Source organism: Leucopleurus acutus (assembly GCF_964270905.1).
Source record: "Leucopleurus acutus genome assembly, chromosome: 12".
NCBI classification, from domain to species: Eukaryota; Metazoa; Chordata; class Mammalia; order Artiodactyla; family Delphinidae; genus Leucopleurus; species Leucopleurus acutus.
In genome coordinates this window covers 53,003,731-53,027,128 of record NC_139154.1, presented here as the reverse complement: position 1 = coordinate 53,027,128, position 23,398 = coordinate 53,003,731, and the positions used below count along the sequence as shown (strand labels likewise).

Here is a 23,398-nt window from a genome sequence, read left to right as displayed (position 1 = left end):
AAAGAAAAAGAGAGAAAAAATTTTGAAGACTGATAGTATAAAACATGAGAGAAGTATTCTGGATTACAAGGAAGAAGTCCTGTAACTTTTTTTCAACTGACCAGCATTAAATCCTTTCATAGTATGTTCTAAAACTATGACAGGCTGCACACAGCCTTTGTTCAGGGAAGGTATCTTGGTATTTTCTTCTAAATCTTTATTTTGAATAGTACTCTCATCCACATACTCTGAACTAACATTAGAAAAGGACTCCCTTGGGCTTCCCTGGTGGTGCAGTGGTTGAGAGTCCGCCTGCCGATGCAGGGGACATGGGTTCGTGCCCCGGTCCAGGAAGATCCCACATGCCTCAGAGCAGCTGGGCCCGTGAGCCATGGCCACTGAGCCTGCGTGTCTGGAGCCTGTGCTCCGCAACGGGAGAGGCCACAACAGTGAGAAGCCCGTGTACCACAAAAAAAAAAAAAAAAAAAAAAAAAAGGACTCCCTTCACTGATGTCCAAAATGGTCAACAGAATTTTTATTAAATTTATTTAAATTCATGTTATTTCTAGTGCTTTATATGAATACTTGAATAACTGGATTAGCCAGGGAAATAGGAAAAAAAGTTGTTTTTTCTACCTTCATGATGTCAAGTCGCTCCTCATCACAGCGCACAAAAACACTAGAGGACGATGAAAGAGGCAGTGAGGTTGACAGCGTCACAGCTTCCTGTGCAAGGCGGCGGGCTCTGGCAGCACTGTTAGCATCGTTTGCATTTTTCACCTGAGACATGTAGTGGTAGGTTACTTTAAAACCCAATTTCCCATCTTCATCTTCAGAAACCATCTCAAACGTATCTAAAAGAAAAGAAAAAAAAAAAACACTGAAAAAAAAAAAAAAGAACCAGAATGGAGGATAGCTGTCATAATAACAAAAAATTACAAATAAACAAATCACTAATCCTTCTTCCCCCACAAAATGGAGAGGTCTGCAATGTGGAAGAAGAGCAAACTATAAATGTTTACGTAATACCTACATATGTGTGTTAATGCTGCTAGAGCGATGTCATGGAAGCAAAGGAAGAAATCAACTTAAATTTACAATTTGGACATGCAGGTAGATTATATAACATCAAGCATTTAAATCACAATGCAAAGTAGTAGATAAAATGAATGGTATATAATGTTTTTTGCCAAAATATTTCAGAACATGAAATGCCAAAAAGTATTTCATTATATTTCATTTTTAAAAAGAGAATAAGTCTTTATATATTTGCATTTGGAATCAGAAAACAGAAATGACAGGCTGAAGTTTATTTCTGTATTACTTTTGAAATTTAAGTTAATAGGATAAAAGAGGATTATTAGGGAAATCTCTGAAGTACTTTGACAGAATAAAAGTAATGGGTTAATTCTTAACCATTTATTCAGGCAGATTTGGAAGGACTTAAAGTTATGATTTACTTATAAGCTATATGTCCATACAAAATAGAAAGAAAAAAAAGTGGATTTGAACTACATCTCTAATTCAGATTAACCCTACCCCACCAATGGATGAAAACAAAGATATTTAAATATCTTATAAAACTAAATTAAAACCACCTACTGATACAAGGGCAAATACAAAGAAACAATGGTAACTTCTGACCTTGTGTTCATACAATTCTAAATATACAGAAAAACATGAAAACTACATTATAATTATCATTAATGCAGTAAATTTTACCAAGAACTTACTAAGTGCTAGGTCCTAGGCTAGGCTCTTTCAGTTAAATAGTAAACAGGAAAATATATCTGCCTCAAGAAGTTTATAATCCAGAAAAAAGGGGAAGACCTATAAACAGTGTCATGGGTCTGTGCACTACAAATGTACTATGTCTCAACAAGACTTCTGAGTAGTTTCTATCAGTAAAGCTGTAAACCAGAGTTATTTCATCTGCTCAACTCTGCTGCCTTTCACATAATACAGGGATAAATTTCCTTTTGAGTTTTATAAACAGCAATCCACCAGATACATACATGAGCTTATCCCCACGCCTGGAGGAAATTTTTATATCATATATCTATAAGAAAACAGGGTCTTCTAATACCAAAATTTTATTAAAATATACAATCAAAGATAATGGCTAGTTGCTAAAAACCTACATACTGCTTGATTCAGCAATTCCTCTTCTATTAATTTGTCCTATGGAAATAATCCTGGATGTGTACAAATATTTATATGCAATAATGCCCACTGAGATGTTGCAGACGTTACTAAAAAACTGGAAACAACCTAAAGGTCTAGTTATTGGTTAAACAAATGACAGTACTTTATATGAGAATATTAGGCAGTCAAGGACTTCCCTGGTGGTCCAGTCATTAAAAATCCACCTGCCAATGCAGGGCACAAGGGTTCAATCCCTGGTCTGGGAAGATCCCACATGCCTAGGGGCAACTAAGCCTGTGCACCACAATTACTGAGCCCACGGTCTAGCCCCGGCTCACCACAACTAGAGACAGCCCGCATGGAGCAACAAAGACCCAGCGCAGCCAAAAAAATTTTTTTAAAAATATATAAAGTACTTTAAAAAAATAATTAGGCTTATAAAAAATATTAGGCAGTCAATAAATATCAAGTTGTATAAGAATCGTGATATGAGAAAATATTTGATACATAAGTTAGAAAACGCAGTTTACTAAAAAACAACACAACAGAAAACCCGTTATTTTTTCTAAATTATTCTAAAAGTCAATGGATAGCAAAACTCAATTACATTTAAAGTCACGTCCAACTGGCAGAGTTTATGATTTTAAGTGATATGAGAGTAGCCTCCTAGCTGACTAACATTAATCAAAGGCTCTGGCCTATGACTCTGACAGTTATGACATAAATCTACATTTTTTTGGACTCCTACTTTGGTGTTCTTTTTAATATAGTCAATGTCCTTTGGGCTGGTTCTCAAGAATGAAAAAGAGGGACATACAATAATAGTTAATAATGGTCATCAAAATTTGGAATTCTAGTGTTTATTCATAAACCAGCACCTTATGAAGGGTGCTTATATGATCTTTTCATCAGTCCTTACTTGTCAAGAGTTTTGGAATGGGAAAGGCTACATTTTCCAAAGGTATATCCCTTGGAATTCTAAAATGGTAAGAGTAACAGACTTGGTTCAAAGTCCCAGGTCTTGGCTTCCTTCAGGCAAGGATATGCAGACATGGAGGGGTAAAGAAAGAAAACCACTTTCTGCCTGTTTGTTAGACATTTGGCTTTGTTTTTTTCCTGGTTTCTACTGAATCATGATTTCCAAACATAACTATAAACACAGATATAAATTCAGAGATAGAAAGATGATAAAAATTTTTGCATGTGTGTATATATAAACATACATACACACATATATAGAGTATATGAAAAATTCATGGTAAAAGCAAGTTTGAAATTCTTTAATTTTACTAGAACACATTTCGATAGCACTATTAAAAAATGTAAAATGAGAGCTGAAGAAATAAAGAGTACAATTTCAACTTACCAAACTGTAATTTCTTCATGACAGCCACATATTTTTCTTCAAGTGATTTCAATACTGATAAAGGTTTGGGTTTCATAGCCACCTTCTTTGAATATTCACCTAGTTTTTTTTCTGTTATTTAATATTTCAAGATAAATAACATAAGTATACATTTTCGAAGAGTAAAACAAAAAAACTATTAACTTCTAGAGTTCAGAATTTGAATTCTGAAAAATTACCAAACTCTTCATAATTATCTTCCTATTGTACCATTTTAAAATTAAAAGATTTCTTTCTATTTCATAAAAATAACTAATAGGGCTAAAAATCTTATCAATTTTAAAGCTTAAATTCTTAAAATGCTAATTAGATTTCATCTATTCAGGCAAGAACAGCAGAAATAGAGCAATAGATGATGAAGAATCATTTATTTCATCCATTGCTAATATGTGAAAATGTCAATTTTAACTGAATTCTTACACACTATTAATGTACTGTTTTCTATCTAATACAATTGCATTTTTCAATTTCATAACTTTCAGTGGGAAAAGAAATTTATAATGCATGCTGTCAGCCTACCAACAGTCTTAGAAATCATACACAGTAGAGATAAATATTTTAAAATTAAGAGACTATACAAAATTAGCTTGAAAACCTGACATAGAACAGAATCTTTAAGTAAATAACTTGCTGGAAAACCATTAACATAGAGGGAAGAGAAGGCGGTTTTCAGTAGTAAATGAAACATCTTTGTATCAAAAGAAAAGGAGCATAAAGAGAATAGTGCTGTACCTTGATTTGCTTGCCGCAAACTGGTAGTGGCTGCATAAACAATCTCAGCAGTCCTCTGAATGTCTGGCACCAAAAGAGTAAGTCCTTCTGGCTCTTGATCAGATGCATCTGGTTTTACTCCTGTTTTAACATTTTCCCTTTTAGATCTGAAAAGTTTTTTTTAATATGGAAAGAAATGCAAGGAAAATTAAAATTTTAGTTTTGAAAAATAAATACTTCCATAAATCAGTAACAGTTTAAAAATCAACATGATAGTCTGCATTTCATTTGACATACACATGATATATACCAGGAGTAGTTTAAGTTAGATTCATTCTGAAGCCATAGGATAATGCCTAGCATAATAACCAAAGTTTCCGGTAGGTTGTCTCTTCATATGCAAAAACAGACAAGAGTTAAAAACACTGTAGAAATGTCATACTGTAAAAAGACCCCAATACCTGGTATGTCCTTCGATCCACACCTTTAAAAACATACTTACAGTAACTATGTACCTAGAAGTAGAGAAATCACTTCTATATCTAAAAGTAAAAGATCCTCTGCCTTCTAAGACTTGGGAATCAAAGATCCATAGGTGGTTTTTCAGTTTAATACTCTTTGTATTTCACTTAGAGTATATTAATTTCCAAGGGGGGGGGAAGAAAAATTCCAGAATAAAGTGCAGGTTCACTACTAGGTAACTTAATATAATGTGCTTCTATACACTGAATCTTTATTTAAACATTAAGTTTTAGGGCATAATCATTTTAAAGATATTCTCCTGTATTCCCTATTCAGGGTCTAATATAGACTCAAATTAAATTTTCTAGGTGAATGCAGTAGCATTTTATTAACAAGGTTCACTAAAAACAGCAACTAAATATCAATTTCCTTTTTTCTATTTCAACTCTCAGCATGTTTTACTCACATCATCATTACACTACTTCTTAGATACTAAAAATCTACATCTTTGTTAATTCATTAAATAGATAATTTAAAACAAACTGAAATCACATATAAATAAAAGCGTTTAAAATGTTTATGCTAAGGTATGATCTAAACTACGCATCATTCATTTTTCTAGTTTGTACAGCTACTAACAAAAGGACATGGCTATTATATTAAAACAACATTTCACAAAGTGGGCATGGAGCCTTAGAGAACTATAAAAAGACTGACAGAAGATAGAAGAGTCTTTAACAAAATAATATCATGCAATCTATGTCCAAATAAACTGTTCTTTATCACAAAGACAAAAATCTGCTCAGAAGCAATTCAGTGCTTAACTTTAGGTAGATAATAAGAGGTAAATTAAGAAGAGCCACTCAGATGGATAACAAGGGTAACCGGATTTAGTGTTATGCATGAGTCTTGAATTGGCTCCCACACTGTGTGAAAATCTAGCATCCACAGATATTTTTATACCACGTCATACACCACCTCACCTGGCAAGAGGATTTAACTTAAGAACCGTAATGTGTCACTGGGTTACTGCTTTTTCTCCTACCCTCTCTTCTTATCTTCCCTGATGTATATGTAGGAGTCACAGAGAACACATGGCCAACTCTCATTTGCTACTCAGGAACCACTTGGTAGATGTTTTGCTGTGTATCACATTAGGCATCAACCTCTGTGTGTGAACATGTATACGAACATATATGTTTGCATATGTAAGTAAGGAGAATATAGTGAATGAATGTTTTAAGACTGAAATAGACATTTTACTGCTAGAATCAAATAACATACTGCATCTTTTATAGCTATGAAGTTAAGCTGAGACTGCAGTTTAATAGTGTGTCTGACAATTTTTAAAATAAAGATATGATTCTGGTAGACAAGATCAAACAGATTCTCAAATTCTGCATTTACCAATGGCTGTTCACAAACTTTGTGAAACACTGAGAGTCAAGAAAAAACACTTAAGTTGATTGATAGTACCCCCTCTGAATTTATAAAGACTCTCTCTCTCCCCAGTTGCAAATGATTCTCTTCCTGGGGCTTAAAAAAATTCTTAATTAGAAGGGCCACTGAACAATAGGAAAACAACAGTAAGTAGTTTGAGAAAACAGAAGAGTTATGGTTATAGCCATAATAAAATAAAGATGGTTTCCTAAATCTATGATTAGTCAGTTGATCCATTATATTCTCAATAAAGATGTCACTTAAAGAAACATATCTTGCCAAGCAGAGAAGGAAGATTACAGGAGTGAAGCTCATTTTTCCAGAATTAGGGTATTTTCTCCTTGAAGAAACAAGAACCTCTGGCATGGAGAGTAAACTGCCTCATGCAATTTAGAGTAAGTTACCCTCAGAAAACTACTGATTCTAAATTTCAAGCCCTATTCATGAATACCAATTTCCTAACTCCAGTTTTTAAAAGATGATTAGTAGGAGAAATCTCTATTATTAAAATACTGCAAATAGTTAGGATAAAAATTTTTGTTATTTTTGACCACAAAATTTTAAAAATGTTTAAGAATTTTGCAGAAAGATCCACAGAAATTTTAAAAACAGCATTTTTTACACCAAATGCGTGAAAGAAATAATCACATACATCTTGAAGATAATGGCTGAATCATAAAGCAGACATAATTAGACCTTTACAGCAGGTTCTAACGAGAATTTTTTATGTGGATAGTCTTTTTGAAAAAACATACAGCAGAAAAAGGAATAATCTTCAAAAGGTAAAAGTACTTCAAATATATGAAGAACACACACTACCTGCCTGATGATGACTACAACTAGTCATTGTCTGACATTAAACTACAGACAGCAGTCTCTTTTCTATAAAAGCTGCAGGTTACTGTCAACCCATATGTAGGCCCAGCTCATGAAAAAAGGCCATACCTTAGCTCACATCCTGAAGTCTGTGTGAAAAGCTATTTGAGTTCAAGGCACCTAGCTGGAAGTAGGTCTTTGAGACTGACAATGGATCCAACATGGTAAAAGCAATCAGCGACGGCCGCTACCATGGTATCCGCTGCTTTGTGCATACGTTGAATCTGGTTGTGATCACTGCCCTGAAGAAATACGAGGAATCAACTGAAGTTTCTACTATTGCACAGAATTATCTGCAAACATTTTCCACTATGCTGTGAATTCCAACGACACAGCTAATAAATTAAGCAAATTTTGGCTCTGTGACATATAATCTAAACTAGGATGTGAGCAGAATGGGCAAATCTTTCTTGTGAAAACAAAAAGAAAAAAGAAACCCATAACTCAACATTCAGTTATACTGAACTGCTTCTTCTAATTCTACCACCCACATTAAGTTGGATATTTGTATGACTACAAGATATCAGAATTATGTTCTCTTATAATCTATAAACTAAAAACAGCTTAATACAACTATCTTCTTGGTTGGACATTAGGAAAGACCACTTCAATCCCCTGCACTCCTAATTCTAAAGTCAAAACTATCAAACTGTTGAAATAAACATTTAAAAAGCAGAACCACATTGAAGAAGTAATCAGGACACCATGTGCTGAAACGTCCAGATTCAGAAGTATTAAGAATTAGTGTCTTAGAGGAAGATTCTAAAACTACAAGAGAATGAAACTTCTATATTTACCTATAAAACAATGCACCATATCCACAGTTCTAAAGCTCTTTGCCAGGAATTATAGTTTAAAAAAAAGTAAAAGTAAGCAGAAAGATTTTTAAAAATGTTACTGTGGAGAATTATTTGCTTCTAATGTCTATAGAAAACACGAAAATAATTTTTGAAATGCACCACTAAATGGGATAAGACCTTTGTAAGATGAATGTTTTCCATGCTTATTTTAAAGCTTAGTTTTAAACTTTAGATTCCCTTTTGTTTTTACTTAAATTCTTTCCAAATGGAAGTACTGGTTTTAGTTTTCAATATGATTTAAATGAAAGTAGAAAATAAAATCTTCTTTGTCTTAAATGAAGCATAAATGAGCAATAGGAGAGAAGGGAATATTCAAAACAGAGGTATGAGAAGCCTTTGAAAATAAAACCTTGATTTTTAGATTAGATAAAAATATAATAGTTTTCCAGTCAGACTAAACATCACAGGACAAATACGGTACTGTGTGCTGCTGTGGAATGGAGTTGCCACAAGTAATATGCTTCACCAGGGGACAATCCAACTGGGGCTAAGAGATATTAAAATAAATGTTGGCACTGCTGTCTCCACCACCAAGTAAAAAAGGTTGACAAACCACTGAACTTGTTCAAGGTCATCACAAAAAGAAACTTAAAAAGTATATATATATGGTTGCAACAAATTCTTCTTGTCTAAGAAATCAGGCCTTTTTCACTTTGTAGGTTTGAGAAACAGAGGAAAAAGAAGATAGGAAATGTTTTTCCAATGAAAACAAATGTAGGAGGACTGGAACTGAAATTCTTTCTCAACTGAAGCCCTAAAGGAACTAACTTAAAGGAGTTAAAACAAGAGAGTTTGATAGAAAATATGCCGTTTAAGAAGTAAATCAACTAATCTTATTGCTTAGTTGGATAAAAATGAATTGGGTATTTCTACAAGACAATTCAGTTATTTTAAAAACTGATGAACTTTGCACTGGAAGACACTTTGGGATAGCTAAGGGAAAGGGCAATCAAGGATGCTTACTTTAATAATGCTATTAAAGAGAAGTTCAATGTTGAGAACACCTTACACTCAACAGAGTCATTTGTGTCACGTCCTTATTAGCAATTAAGATTATGTGATTGGCGGCAAGTGCCTTTTTCAAACTTCTGGTGAAGCTATCAAATACTAAATATACAAAATATGATTATTTGTCTACTGGAGTTGAGCAGGAAAAGTCTGCACAAAAGATCAAGGACAAAATATCTGCCTTTGCTCCAACTCCAAGGAGGCTACGAAGTGCCACACTTACTCAAAAGTGAAACCAAACTACTATGGCTGTACTGTGACTTCATTTTGAGATAACACAGGTTGAAATGGCCAGCAGATGAATTTCACCAAGAATGGTACTTAAAATCTGAAGGGCTCACATTTTCACACTGTGATTATTTTATGGGCAACAAAATGAATTTTCACACTAGATAATTATATTTCAAGTGGAAACAATACATATATAAAGGTTTAAAGTATTACGCTACCTGATGCCACAAATCCCTTTATTAATGGAGGTGACAGAGTTGCTTTCAAGTTCTTTCTTTTTTAAGAATCTAAAATAAAATGCTGATCGACAACTGGTCATAAACAGGCAGGAGTTGTTTTTTCTATTTGTTATTTAAATATCGAGTTTTGCTAATAAACTCTTTAATTTCTTCTTGACAAGGGAGTTAAAGATATTACAAATATAGGACATACTAAGATAGTAACAAAATTCAGGAGATGGAAAACAAGAGGGTGTTTAGCGGGGTGGGAAGAGGCTGCTCCAGCAACATAGAGAAAATAATTATATCTCCAACACACCACCCTAGTCTATGCAAGTAGACACCAAATCAGCTTGAAAAGACAGTAAAGGAAAAATACATACATCAATAACTAAGAAATTTTCAGAGGAAATATTTTTATTGATTCTTTTGAGCAAAAAAAAAAAAAATCAAATGGGTAAAGCTGACTTAATCCTCATTTAAGGGATAATTACATGAAGTTGCTACCAGCTCATGTTCTACAGACCACAAAACACAGTTTACCTTACTTAGGTTACCTTAGTGATCTAGTAATTATTACTTAGGCACAACTCGAATGGCTATGCATATCTAACGAAATATGCTGCCTTTTAACATCTTATCATAGTGTTAAAAAAAATTCTTCAGGGGAGTGAAAAAAGATAAGCAAAAGAAAATATAAGAAAAATTCTGTAGAATCTGCATTCTTATATATACTTTTTTAATTATCAAAAGCAAAATTTTCAATTAAAAAATGTTACTTGTCAACATTAAAAATATTTATGTATCCTAACTTTCCAAAGCCAAATCAGAAATAAGTTCACACTTCGATTTCTAATTATTCACTGACGCATAAATCCAATTGTTCTTTGGAAGTTAAGTTCAATTTAGTAAATAAATATACTTGATTGGGACATTAGGAAATTTGAGGTCTTATCATAGCTCTCTGCCACTAAGCACGAGACCTTGGAACAAATCACAGTATTTATGGACCTTGTTTTCATCATTTATAAAAAGGGGGATATGAACTATCTGAACTCTTAAGAGCATTCCTTATAGTTCTAAAACCCTGTAGATATTATGGGACAGGTTACTTATCGTGAAGTGCCCAGAAAGATTTACAAACTAAATCTTACTTAGCAAGAGACTTCAAATTCAGCAATTAGGATTGCTTGAGATTTTGTCAGAAGTAAGATAGTGGAAACCATCTTGAAACATAAAGCTCATCTAATGTAATCTGACAAGGAATAAATAATCATTTTATATGTTATGCTACTGAGGTAGAAGTATTAAGTCAATTTATAATTTTTAATGAGTTTATGTTTGTTAATCACTTAAATAATAGAATAAGCTGTACTTTGGTACTTGATCTAAGTGTTTTTCAGGAATCAGCTAAAGCTGAAGTCTAGCCATTACATGTCACCTTAGCGATCAATGAACAATTTTGGTAAAATGTAGCAATGGGGTATAAAAATAGAAGTATCTGGACTACGGGTCAATCAACTTGTCTTTTTTTTTTTTTTTTAATTATTTATTTGGCTGTGCTGGGTCTTAGCCGCGGCATGCAGGATCTTTAGTCGCTGCATGTGGGATTTAGCTCCCTGACCAGGGATTGAACCCAGGCTCCCGGCTTTGGGAGCATGGAGTCCTACCCACTGAACCACCAGGGAAGTCCCTCTTTCTTCATAAATATTGTTTTTGATAATGAACACTACAGGCATCAGGAAAGTGGGGAGCTAAATCCCAGATTTATTACCTATTAGTAAGTTTTTAAATTCTAAGTAATAGTTTCATTCTTTGTAGAACAAGAATATTTTGTCTACCACACAGAGCAGAAAAAACTAGTAATACACATCTAAGAACTTCTGAAACTCTATATCCTACACAAAAGTTAGGTTATGATATTATTCCTTGTATTTTTTATACAGCTATATGCTACTATATATTTATTATAACTTTTCCCACATTTAAAGCAGTTTGGCTTATTCTTCAGAAACAAGAAGGGAAATCAATAAAAACATAGAGGCTGGAACATAAATATTATACTAATCAAAATTATTTCAAACTGACAGAACAAAAGGAATTCAGAAAATACTTTTGTCTTTTATCTGCCTAAGTCATTAATCTGACAGTTAGAAAAATTCATTTTTACCAGATTTTTTTTTTTTTGCAGTAGGCGGGCCTCTCACTGTTGTGGCCTCTCCCGTTGCAGAGCACAGGCTCCGGACCCGCAGGCTCAGCGGCCATGGCTCACGGGCCTAGTCGCTCCGCGGCATGTGGGATCTTCCCAGACCGGGGCACGAACCCGTGTCCCCTGCATTGGCAGGTGGACTCTCAACCACTGCGCCACCAGGGAAGCCCCATTTTTACCAGATTTTGATCTCTCATAACTGGCATAAAATTAAGTGGTAGTGACCTTGGACTTATGTGTAGTAAACATCTCATCACAGGCTGTCTTTGGCATGTGTCTAACAAACACTGCTTACACCTTTATACATCCTTTACCTCCTACTTTTGTATCAGGGTGTCATTCTCACATGCGCTCCCCCTCGCCCCCTGCCCCAGCCTCTCTCTTTTGGCCCCTAGGGAACTATTTCTTCCACTGCTTGTAGATATAAAAATTAAAAGTATTAAACACAAAACTCATCAAATTATAAAACTAAAAAAAAAAAACAGAAAGTAAGGCTTTTTGGATAAAATAAATGAAAAATTTTTTTTTCTGCATTCGGTAAGAAAGAAAAGTGTCAATATTGCTATACTGAGGGCACCTGAAAAACGGAACATTTATGGTAATAAAGTTTTCAAAAACTATGCAAGAAAAAAGTACAAAATTTCCATATGATAGCTTAAATTTCCATATGATAGCTTAAAATTGTTTAAATTTTAAGTGATAGATGATGTTAGAAAATGGCCTAAGTAGAAAATTACATTTAACATTATAGGTACATTTAAGGTATGTTTTCAAAATGGTATAAAACCAGTGTACAAAACATGCTATTATATACTTAGAAAAAAATTAATTTCTGAAAAAGTCCTCATAATTAATTATCTAAACGCTATCTGTTTCAGACAAAAGTTGGAAAGTGCTGAATGTAAAAATTCTCTATTTTGAAGCAATACACTTTTGCCTAGTCTTTAGTTAGGAATGTTTCCCTGACTTATCTTAATATAAATGTTTACTAATAATCAGCCAACAGCAATATTAATCAGTTTATTTATGTTAACCATTGGACTCAAATTAACTCTAAGCAGTTATTGCAAATTGTGAATCTTGAGAGGACTTATTAGGAGAGGTGGTAGACAGTAACATATAGAATCATGAGTAAAAGAATATTAAAATATCATCATCTTTAGGAAGTTCTTAATGCAATTTGTACAGTAAATATTTAACAACTTTTTAAAGACAGACTAAATCACAATAAATCACTCCTAGGTGCCACCTTGCCATGTCAACAGGTTAGTCTTGCCAGGAAAGATGAACATAATAAACTAGAAGTATATACATTTATTCCTTGAATAGTGCTCTGGTTTACACTAATACCAATCCCATCAGAATACTGTAATTATCTGTCACCAAACTAATCCTCATCCATAGGAGAGTGAGGATGAGAATCAAAATACCACTCTAAATTGTAGCCACATTAAAACAAAAGCAAGGCTAGTCTGGCTTCTGCTAACTTTCGTTTCTCCCAATTAAGCACAGATAAAAGGGGGAAGGAGAGTAAGACAGTCAATGGACATACATCATCCCATTTCTTCTCCTTTTTAATCTTGTTAGTTTATATTTGCAAAATGCCATTACTTTTAGAGGACTTGATATATCCTATTAATAAAGTTTCCCAAAGCGTGAGAAAACATTAAGTGATAATTAGACATGGTATTAGTTAACTGAATTGAAGAGTGAGAAAACTAGTCTCTTTCCAATGAAAAGAAAGGTCTCAGTAAGCCTTTGGTAATTTCTTAGCATTGTTAAATCTTCCTTATTAAAACACAAAACGGGTCTGGAGTCAGACACTAACTTTTTTTTTTTTTAAATATTTATTTATTATTTATTTATTTTTGGCTGCATCAGGTCTCAGTTGCAGCACATGAGATCTTTGTTGAGGCACGCAGGATCTTTCATGGCGGCACTTGGGCTCCTCGTTGTGGTGTGTGGGCTTCTCTCTAGTTGTGGCGTGTGGGCTTCTCTCTAGTTGTGGCGCAAAGGCTCCAGGACGCATGGGCTCTGTAGTTGTGGCGCATGGGTTCCAGAGTGCTTGGGCTCTGTAGTTTGCAGCACGTGGGCTCTCTAGTTGAGGTGCACGAGCTCAGTAGTTGTGGCGCACAGGCCCAGTTGCCCTGCAGCATGTGGGATGTTAGTTCTCTGACCAGGGATCAAACCCGCGTCCCCTGCCTTGTAAGGTGGATTCTTTACCACTGGACCACCAGGGAAGTCCCAGACACTAATTTTTTAAATTTAGTTTATTCACTTTTAGACTTATCTTCTATTTATGGCAAATGATACTGGTCCGTCTGATATGTTAGTAATGTGAAGTTTCCTCTTTAAATAAAATGTTTGGTTAAAAAAGAAAATCTGATCTAAAGAAAGATTCTAGCAAAAGCATGGGTGGTATAAGGTTTGAAAGTTCCTCCTCATACATGCTGAGGCTCTTCACTCTGACAAAGAATTTCTACCAAGAAAAATTTCCTTCAGTTTTCAACCATGAAAATGGTTTGGTTTATTTTGATCCGATTAAGAAAAATCCCATTATCACATGATACTCTTTTAAGATGAATTCTAAAATAATATAGACAAAAGGCTCTAGAAAAATTAAATCTAAAGCCTACTTACTGTCATATATGTTTTCCACATATACAATTTTGGCTGGATGACAGCTTTAAGGAAAGAGAAGAATTGTATGAAAATGAATGTAGTCTCACCCTGTCATTCCTAAACCTTAATATAAAAGATTTTAGATTCTCTGCTAATGATTCTGAGCCTCTGTCAAGCCAATAGATGACTGTTTTCTGTCTTCAGTAAAATAACCTAGTAGGATTAGTACTGGAGAACTTCTGCGTAGGATTACAGACTTCAGATTCTGGTATGTTAACAAAGGAAACCATGCTCCGAAAACCATTTATTCGATAGCACTTACACTTTATTGAAGGAGATCCCCAGGGATAAATCCGCAGTCACTGATACTAACACATAGGCAGAATAATGTAGTTAATAAGTAATTTAAAGCCTGAGTTATATTATTTCTTTTTTAAAGTCAAACATCTGAAACATAGATAGTATTTCTACCTAGGAACTAACTTTCTTTTAAGTCCATAATTTTAGAGCAAGAATGCTAATAGACTCAAATCCTCAGTCCCCAGAATGGCAGGATGGGAGAGGACACAAACAGCTCAACTGTCAAGATAGAAAGGATGAAAATCTCTTCCATGGCAATTTAGTCTTGTTCTAACTCCCACCCTAACCATTCAGATACACTGCAAGACAATCTTTTATAATGCAGATCTGATTAGATCTCTGCTGAAATCCTTTCAATGGCTCATCACATTTAAGAGTAGGTAACTATGAAGTTCTTCAAGCCCCTGCTTTCCTCTCTAGCCTCATTTCCCACCCCTATTTCTCACCCGAAGGACACCCAGGCACACCAAACTTCTTTATTCTCTACATTTCGCTGAATACTTGATGCTTTCTTTCACTCCAACATTCTTCACACAGCCTGGTACATCAGGCCCCTGCTCCTCTTTATTTAGCCAATTCTTATGTATTCTTTGGGCTTCCAAATCTGGGTTGATCCTCCAGTAATGTTTTAATGGCATGTACTGTGTTATTAAAACTGCCTAGTTATTGTTTCCCCCATAATCTGTCAGTCCCTTAGAAAAAGTCCTGATTTTCTTGTTATGCTCTCATGAACATTCAATAAACATCCGTTAAATGAACAAATCAGTGATGCTCTTGTGACCAGGCCAGATATCACCTATCTGAATATAAGCGCAAGCTTCTAAAACACAAATTAGATAAAAGCAAAGTAAATGATCTGCCTTTTCAGCTTCTTCATGATATTTTCCTAGTTCCTCTTATAGAAGGTTTCAGGCTTGGAGGGGAGAGTCAGTTAACCTATATAATCTCTAACATTCTTTGAATTTTGAGATCAAAATTAGTTGGGTTTAAGCATTGTCCTCAAGATAGGATACTTTTTTTTTTTTTTTTGCGGTACGCGGGCCTCTCACTGCTGTGGCCTCTCCCGTCGCTGAGCACAGGCTCCGGACGCGCAGGCTCAGCGGCCATGGCTCATGGGCCCAGCCGCTCCGCGGCATGTGGGATCCTCCTGGACCGGGGCACGAACCCGCATCCCCTGCATCAGCAGGCGGACTCTCAACCACTGCGCCACCAGGGAAGCCCAAGATAGGATACTCTTAATTGGATTATTCCAACCAGTAAAAGTAAACTTCCTCTTTAGATTTGGGCAAAACGTTTTAATTTCTTTCATCCAAAAAAGCTAAAAATTGTAAGTATAACATATACAGAAGAAATAATATCAATGTAAATCATTATATGTAACCACAATTATCATCCAGAGACCTGCAAATTACATAGAGAATCTATCTTTTCTTTATCTAATATGACAAAATTGTGCTATGTTAAATTTTCATTTGGAGGGAAAAAACTGCATGCCTTTTGTGTATTCCTGGCTTTTAGAAAGAAAAAAAAAAGTAACAAATGAGAAATAATAAGAAGAAAACAAGGCAATACAATAATATACATAAACATAATTAGTGAACTAGTACTTGCTTTCTTGCTTTAAAAAAAAAAAGAAAAACCTATACTAAATAGATGTACTCTATCTACCCTTACCTATTTTTCCTCTGAGCCCCCAGGTGCAGATGTGGCCAGGACACCCCAGGGAATCACCCACAGTCAAGGCATCCCCCCCACCTGCCTTATTTCTTACTGAGAGAAAAAGAGACAAAAATAATGCAAAAATGTTCTGAGCTGGGGAACACCTACACATTATTTTTAAAGTCATAACTCCAAATCCTGATGAAGCACTAAAACACATCCTAAAAGTGATATGTAAACAGAATGTAATTTGCCTTGACCATCCTCTTCTCAGAGTATCCTGGGTTTTGTTTTTGTTTTTAAATATAGTTGGGGATCAGGTAGAGGGGAGGGGGGAGGGGGAAGCTTTGCATCTTGAAACAGTGTTAAAAATAAATTTAGACCAATTTCTGTGGGTATAAACTTTACAGGAAATTGGACTATACTGTTCACTTTATTAGAGTTCTAGTCTGATGAAAATATGAAAAGAAATACATTTAAGTTTTGACAGGCTGGAAAAGAGTAGATTTTCCCCTCTTTCTGTGAAGTGGAAAGTGAATTCTCAAGGTGCCAAACCTTGATAGGAAAGTAGGGATGTTATAACACGTATGTCTTTGCTGGCTTCTTTTTGTAACAGAGGCTGTATTCTACATATATATAAAAAAACAACAGATATCATGAGGAATCTTGACGAAGAGGCACATTCAAACCATAATACAAAACTCTCTTTAGTGTTTGTCAGTAAAATAGCTTTAAAATATAGTTAACTGCACAGGGTCACTGTAAAGATAAAATAAAAAATGAAATGATCTCTGTGAACAGTCATGATCTTTATGTGCATGTTTTTTTTTCAATTTAAAAAATATTAACTAATTTATTTATTTTTGGCTGCGTTGGGTCTTCATTGCTGTGCGTGGGCTTTCTCTAGTTGCGGCGAGTGGGGGCTACTCTTCGTTGCAATGCGCAGGCTTCTCATTGTGCTGGCTTCTCTTGTTGCGGAGCACGGGCTCTAGGTGTGTGGGCTTCAGCAGTTGTGGCTCATGGGCTCTAGAGTGCAGGCTCAGTAGTTGTGGCGCATGGGCTTAGCTGCTCCGCGGCATGTGGGATCTTCCCGGACCAGGGCACGAACCTGTGTGCCCTGCATTAGCAGGCGGACTCCCAACCACTGCGCCACGAGGGAAGCTCCCTACATGCATGTTTTGCTGGTACAATACTTAAAAGTTTGAAGTGTCATTTTTTCTTGGTGAAAGATTTTAAAGAATGTTTTTTCCAGGTAACCAAGTAGAAAAATAAAGAGCTCCTGTTAACTGAAACTCAGTTATCCTCTATCCGCAATTAAATTTTTGTAGTGGTTCATTAATACATTTCATGCAGAAGTTTAATTTTTAAGAAATTATACTGCATGTTATGTGAACAGAATATACATTAAGAAAAGCAGCAAAAACGGCACTCTAGGTCTGCAAATTCCATTCACTTAGCTCAGTTAGAAAATCAGACCTTTAGTCTGATGATACCACACTATTTTTGTATAATTATGTTAGCTACCTAGGTTACCAGTTAGAAAGATTTTTGCCATAATGAAGGATGGGACCAAAGATAATATTATTTTCTTCTCTACAACATAAAAAAGTCTCACACTATCAAAGAAAATATACCTTTACATTTTCCCTCCCTGGTAAAAGAGTATGAACCTACAGCTTTTTATATTGCTATCAATTGGGTCTTCTTTAATCTCTTCTCTAATTCATGATTCTTACTGCCTGGCAGTGAGCCACTAGTTTTTAAAGTGATATTAACAGTACAATAAAGCTAAAAGAGTCAGAATAATCTGAGGAGTTGATTTCTTCTGAAAAATGAAAGCTGACAAAAACTATTCCTCCAATGACCAATTCTCTGCCATCACTTGATGTATACTGAGTTTCTCAAATTTTAGGCTACTAAAAAAATAAGTGAGAACAGGTAGGACAAATATATTGCAAAGATGGTAAAGAAGATTAACTGATTCAAAAGACCACTAACAAAGAAATAAGCTTCCTCTAGCCTAATTCTGAATGTTTATGCAAACATCAGAATTTATGCCATCTTTAAGTAAAACTGACAACCATTAAACAGATTCTGCTAAGAGAATGAAAAAGGTTACCAGGAAAAGGTTTTTAAAAAAGTTTTTGATAAGAGGACTCACCATCTGATTTCTAGCAAGGTATAAACTTAACCAAAGATTCATTTAAAACTTCAATTTTCTACAAAGATAAAATACTAACTTTACTATAACTTCAACAAATAAATACCAAATCCTCTACCTTCTAAAAAACATTATAGCATGAATTATAACATATGTATCAAAATGAAACTAGTAATTCCTAAAGCCAACAGTTCTAATTCTATGAATCTACTCTGCAGAGATTTTTGCAAGTCCCAAAAGATGTATGTCAGAGGTTATTACAAATTAGAAATAACCCAAATGTCCACTAATAGATGGTTAGGTAAAATACAGCATCTATATACAATGCATAATCAGAAATATTAAGAACATTATCAGCAATATGTATTTACTGAGAGTGAAGGTGTCTTTCACCTCAATATTGAGTAAAACTAGCATCTATCTGTATAATAGGTACAATGTGACAGCATTTAAGAAAAACTCTATCTATAGCTATAAGATCGCATAGGGCGATGTCTGGTAAGCCACTGTTAATAAACGTTTCTGAGTGTAGGATTTGGTGGCTACTTTTTCTTTGTAGTTTTATTTACTGCTTGTGCATATGTTTGTTTAATTAGCATACATCATTTTTAAAAAACCAACAAAGATATTTTAAAAAAGATAGTAAAAGCCAAGGTCAAAAGAAATGAACAAAGTATAGTACCTTAAACGGTTGGTGTAGGTATCAACACAGGTCTTCATTTTGGCTAATAATGTACCAACAGAAGTTTGACACTCTGACTGTTCTTCTTCCTCTTCACCATTCTCTGCAGAAAGAGGCAACAATAGGGGCACCATGCACGTACAAGAAGCAATGGCCCGGAGCAATTCTAGCAGAGCTCGATAGAGTGGCACATGTCTTGCCATGTCGAGAACTGTAAGAAGGAAGAAGGGGAAAGCATAAAATGAGCAGATGTGCAATATAAAAGTAAGTCCACAGCAATGTAGCTTCTACTTGGATCTTAAGATTAATTGCTTGGTTGGTAAAGTAGATGTTCATGAAGCACCAATGTACAAAGTGTAGCACTTTTAGGGAACAAAAAAAAATGAAAATGGCACAGAGTTGGGGAGACAGCAAGAAATGTAATTAAGTAACTATTTAGTTATATCACACATAAAAATGATTAAACAGTCCAGATAATACATTATGGCAGTAAATACATTTACTTATTTACTTTAAAAAACATTATTTATTATTTATTTTTGGCTGCATTGGGTCTTTGTTGCTGCATGCGGCTTTCTCTAGTTGCTGCAAGTGGGGGCTACTCTTCGTTGCAGTGAGCGGGCTTCTCATTGTGGTCGCTTCTCTTGTTGCAGGGCACGGGCTCTAGGTGTGTGGGCTTCAGTAGTTGCAGCATGCAGGCTCAGTAGTTGTGGCACACGGGCTCAGTAGTTGTGGCGCACGGGCTTAGTTGCTCCGCGGCATGTGGGATCTTTCCGGACCAGGGCTCGAACCTGTGTCCCCTGCATCGGCAGGCGGATCCTTAACCACAGTGCCACCAGGGAAGCCCTAAGCTATGATCTTATCCCAGTTATAAAAAGCAACAAACAACATTAATTAATCCTAAAAATTAATCTGACCTCTATAAAAAAGAAAACTACTTAGTGTTTTAGATAGCGTGTTCATTAAGAGGTAGAAGATTATTTCCCAATGTTATTAAATAATGTATAGTTATAATACTTTCCTCAGAATTTGCTGTTTCTCCTTACATTCTTTTGAATGGAGTTCTATGAATGTAATTTATGCTCCATATTACAATATTACCTCCAACTAATCCACACTTCACTGTTCAACATTCTATTCCCAGAAAAATAAAGCCAACTATAAGAAAGCATAGTTGTTTTTTTTTTTTTTTTGCAGTACGCGGGCCTCTCACTGTTGTGGCCTCTCCCGTTGCGGAGCACAGGCTCTGGACACGCAGGCTCAGTGGCCATGGCTCACGGGCCCAGTCGCTCCGCGGCATGTGGGATCTTCCCAGACCGGGGCACAAACCCATGTCCCCTGCATCGGCAGGCGGACTCTCAACCACTGCGCCACCAGGGAAGCCCAGCATGTTTTTTTATAATATAGTAAATAAGTAAATAACATATATTCTTACATTAGAAAAGCAGTAATATAAATTACCTGCTAAATCACATCACGTTAAGTAATTCTAAACATTAAAGTGACAGAGGGTTATTACGTATACACAAAAACTGTCTTAGGGGTTTAATAACAGACACTTTGCCAGGATAACAATCAATGCGATTGAAAATGAGGCAATATTGTGTTCTTATTATAAGACAATAAACTTGGAGAATTAAATCTAAAATGTTCTGAGATATAAATAAACCATTCGATCCAAAAAATATAAGAAATGATTTGACATAGGAAAGAACTTGCATGAAGAACTTGCTCAAGACTGTATAATCAGTGAAGTGGAGCACGCAGGACGCACACACAGGCCATCCAGTTCTGAAGTCCAGACACTTAACTACTGAAATATAACGGCACTCAATAGTCACAGTTTCAGAAAAAAACACTAACATGATTTACCAACAGAGAGGAAAAAAAAGTGTTTTAGGCATGGGAAAAAATTTAATATGGCCTGAAATTCCTCCTAACAGGTTCCTTAAAGCACACTAAAAAGTGCTAGGTGCCTTTAAGCTTTAATCGGTATAGTTCATAATCTTAAATATTTTCAACATACCTTACAGCACAGTCTCAAATTTAGCTTTCTACTACAACATTCAAATGGTAAAATAAGAAATTTCCCTCTTAATATAATTTAATTCTCTAGAAACTTTAAGTGGCACTTGTTATTAAAAAAAAAATCAAAACTCTAAGTAATCCAAACAAAATCACAAAATCATTTCCCGATGAATTATTTATAACTTTCAAAATCAACTTATTGAGGCACAACTTACAATCAATAAAATGCACTAATTTTAAGTACATATTCAATGATATCTGACAATATACACTCCTGTGTAATCACTGCCAAAATGAAGATACGTAATATTTTTATCATCCCAAACACCTCTGTAGTTCATCATCCTCCTCTGGCCAGCTTCAGGCAACCACTCCTATGCTGTCACCGTGGAAAGCAGATAAGCAACAGAGAAAACCAACAATGCCAAATCGGTTTTTTTTTTTTTTTTAAACATTAAAAAAAACCCACTTACTTATTGACTGATTGATTGCCATGCAATGCGGCTTGTGGGATTTTAGTTTCCTGACCAGGGATTGAACCCGAGCCCTCGGCAGTTAAAGCACAGAGTCCTAACCACTGGACCGCCAGGGAATTCCCCCAAATCAGTTCTTTAAAAATAAATAGCAAATCTCAATAGCCCCCGTCAGTTAAAAAAAATTGAATTCTTACTTAAAATCCTTTTCATTAAAAAGCTCCATATGGCTTCACAGGTAAATGTTATCAAACACTTAAAAAACACATACTTTTTTTTTTTTGGCCACACCACGTGACTTGCGGGATTTTCGCTCCATGACCAGGGATTGACACCCCCCCCACCCCCCGCACTAACCCGGCTGTGAAAGCACCTAGTCCTAACCACTGGTCCGCCAGGGAATTCCCTAAAAAACACATACTATTAATTGTATGCGGTCTACTTCAGAAAACAGAGGAAGTGGTAACAACTCATTTTATGAGGACAAAATTACCCAGATACCAAAATAAGACAAAGACATTACCAACAAAAAAAAGAAAAGAAACTACAGATGAGTATCCCTCATGAACACAGAAACAAAAAAGTAAAATAAATCACAACCAAGTGGCTTTTATTCCAGGATTGCAAAGTCGACTTTACATTTGAAAAATCAATGTAATTCACCATATTAACAGACAAAATAAGAAAAGCCATATGATCATCTTACCAGATCTAAACAAAGTATTTAATGAAATTCAAAATCCATTGATGATAAAACTCTAACCAAACCAGAAACAGAAGAAAACTGCCTCAAGCTGATAAAGGGAATCTAAAAAAAACCCTACATCAACCACCATATTTAATGGTGAAAAGACTGAACACCTTTCCCCCAAACTGACAACTTCTGCAAGATCTAAACAGTACAATAAGAAAAAAAAAAAAAAAAATCTTTTAAAGAAACAAACAAAACTCATATAAATTGGAAAGAAGAAATAAAATTGTCTGTCTTTAATGTTCATGGCATGATTATCTTTCTATACAGAAATCCTAAGGAATGTAGCACAACTACTGAGTTGTACAAGGTAGTAGGATATCAGGTGAATAAATAAAAATCAACTGTATTCTTATATACTAGTAACAAGAAAATAAAATTTTAAAAAAAGTATAACTTACAATAGCATAGAAAATGAAATTGGGATAAATTTGACAATTTCAGAAGTATAAAAACACTGCTGAGGCTCATTAAAGGAAATTTAAACAACTAGATATACAATGCTCATAGAAGACCCAATATTGTTAGTAAGTTAATTCTCTCCAAATTCATGTACAGATTGAATGCAATTCCAATCAAATTTCCAATGGGCTTTTAGTTGGGGGGTAGAAACTGACAAGATGACTCATATATATGGAAATGCAAAGGACCTAGAGAGTCAAAATAATTACAGCTGAATTTTATTTGCCATAAGATTACAAATTCTGCAATTAATGGATCTTAAGAGTTAAGTAAACTTTATAAATATTAACTGGTCAAATGCTTGCTTTTTCTGAAACTATCTAGTAGGACAAAGGAACAAGAAACAAACAAATTTACAATGATACTTTGACTAATAAAATCTCTGAGAGTAGAAATCCTCTAGGTAAAAACAAAACAAAAATACTTCGCAAATCATGCAAAGCCTAATTGTTTAGCTGAATACCTATGACTGACAAAAATACTTCCATGTAGAATTTCTATTCATTCTAGCCCACATAAAAGTTACAAGAGCTTGGGTATATAATCGCTGATGTCCCAACACCAGCCTTTTACTCTTCTCTCCAATTCTGGTAGAAATAGCTAATCTGTGTAAGTTCCAAATATTTTCATACTCTCATCTTCTATTACCAATCTGT

The 23,398-nt window shown here is 35.0% G+C and overlaps 1 protein-coding gene across 1 annotated transcript in view; it reads right to left on the bottom strand.

The window, feature by feature from the left end:
• The window catches only part of BIRC6 (baculoviral IAP repeat containing 6), a gene marked incomplete at its 5' end in the record, with an annotated part of 236,934 nt that overhangs the window by 22,513 nt on the left and 191,023 nt on the right, over positions 1-23,398 (bottom strand). Inside the window, 4 exon segments of the mRNA XM_082852055.1 lie at positions 616-833; positions 3,491-3,601; positions 4,262-4,407; positions 19,029-19,239. Coding sequence (XP_082708181.1) covers positions 616-833; positions 3,491-3,601; positions 4,262-4,407; positions 19,029-19,239 — 686 coding nt within the window.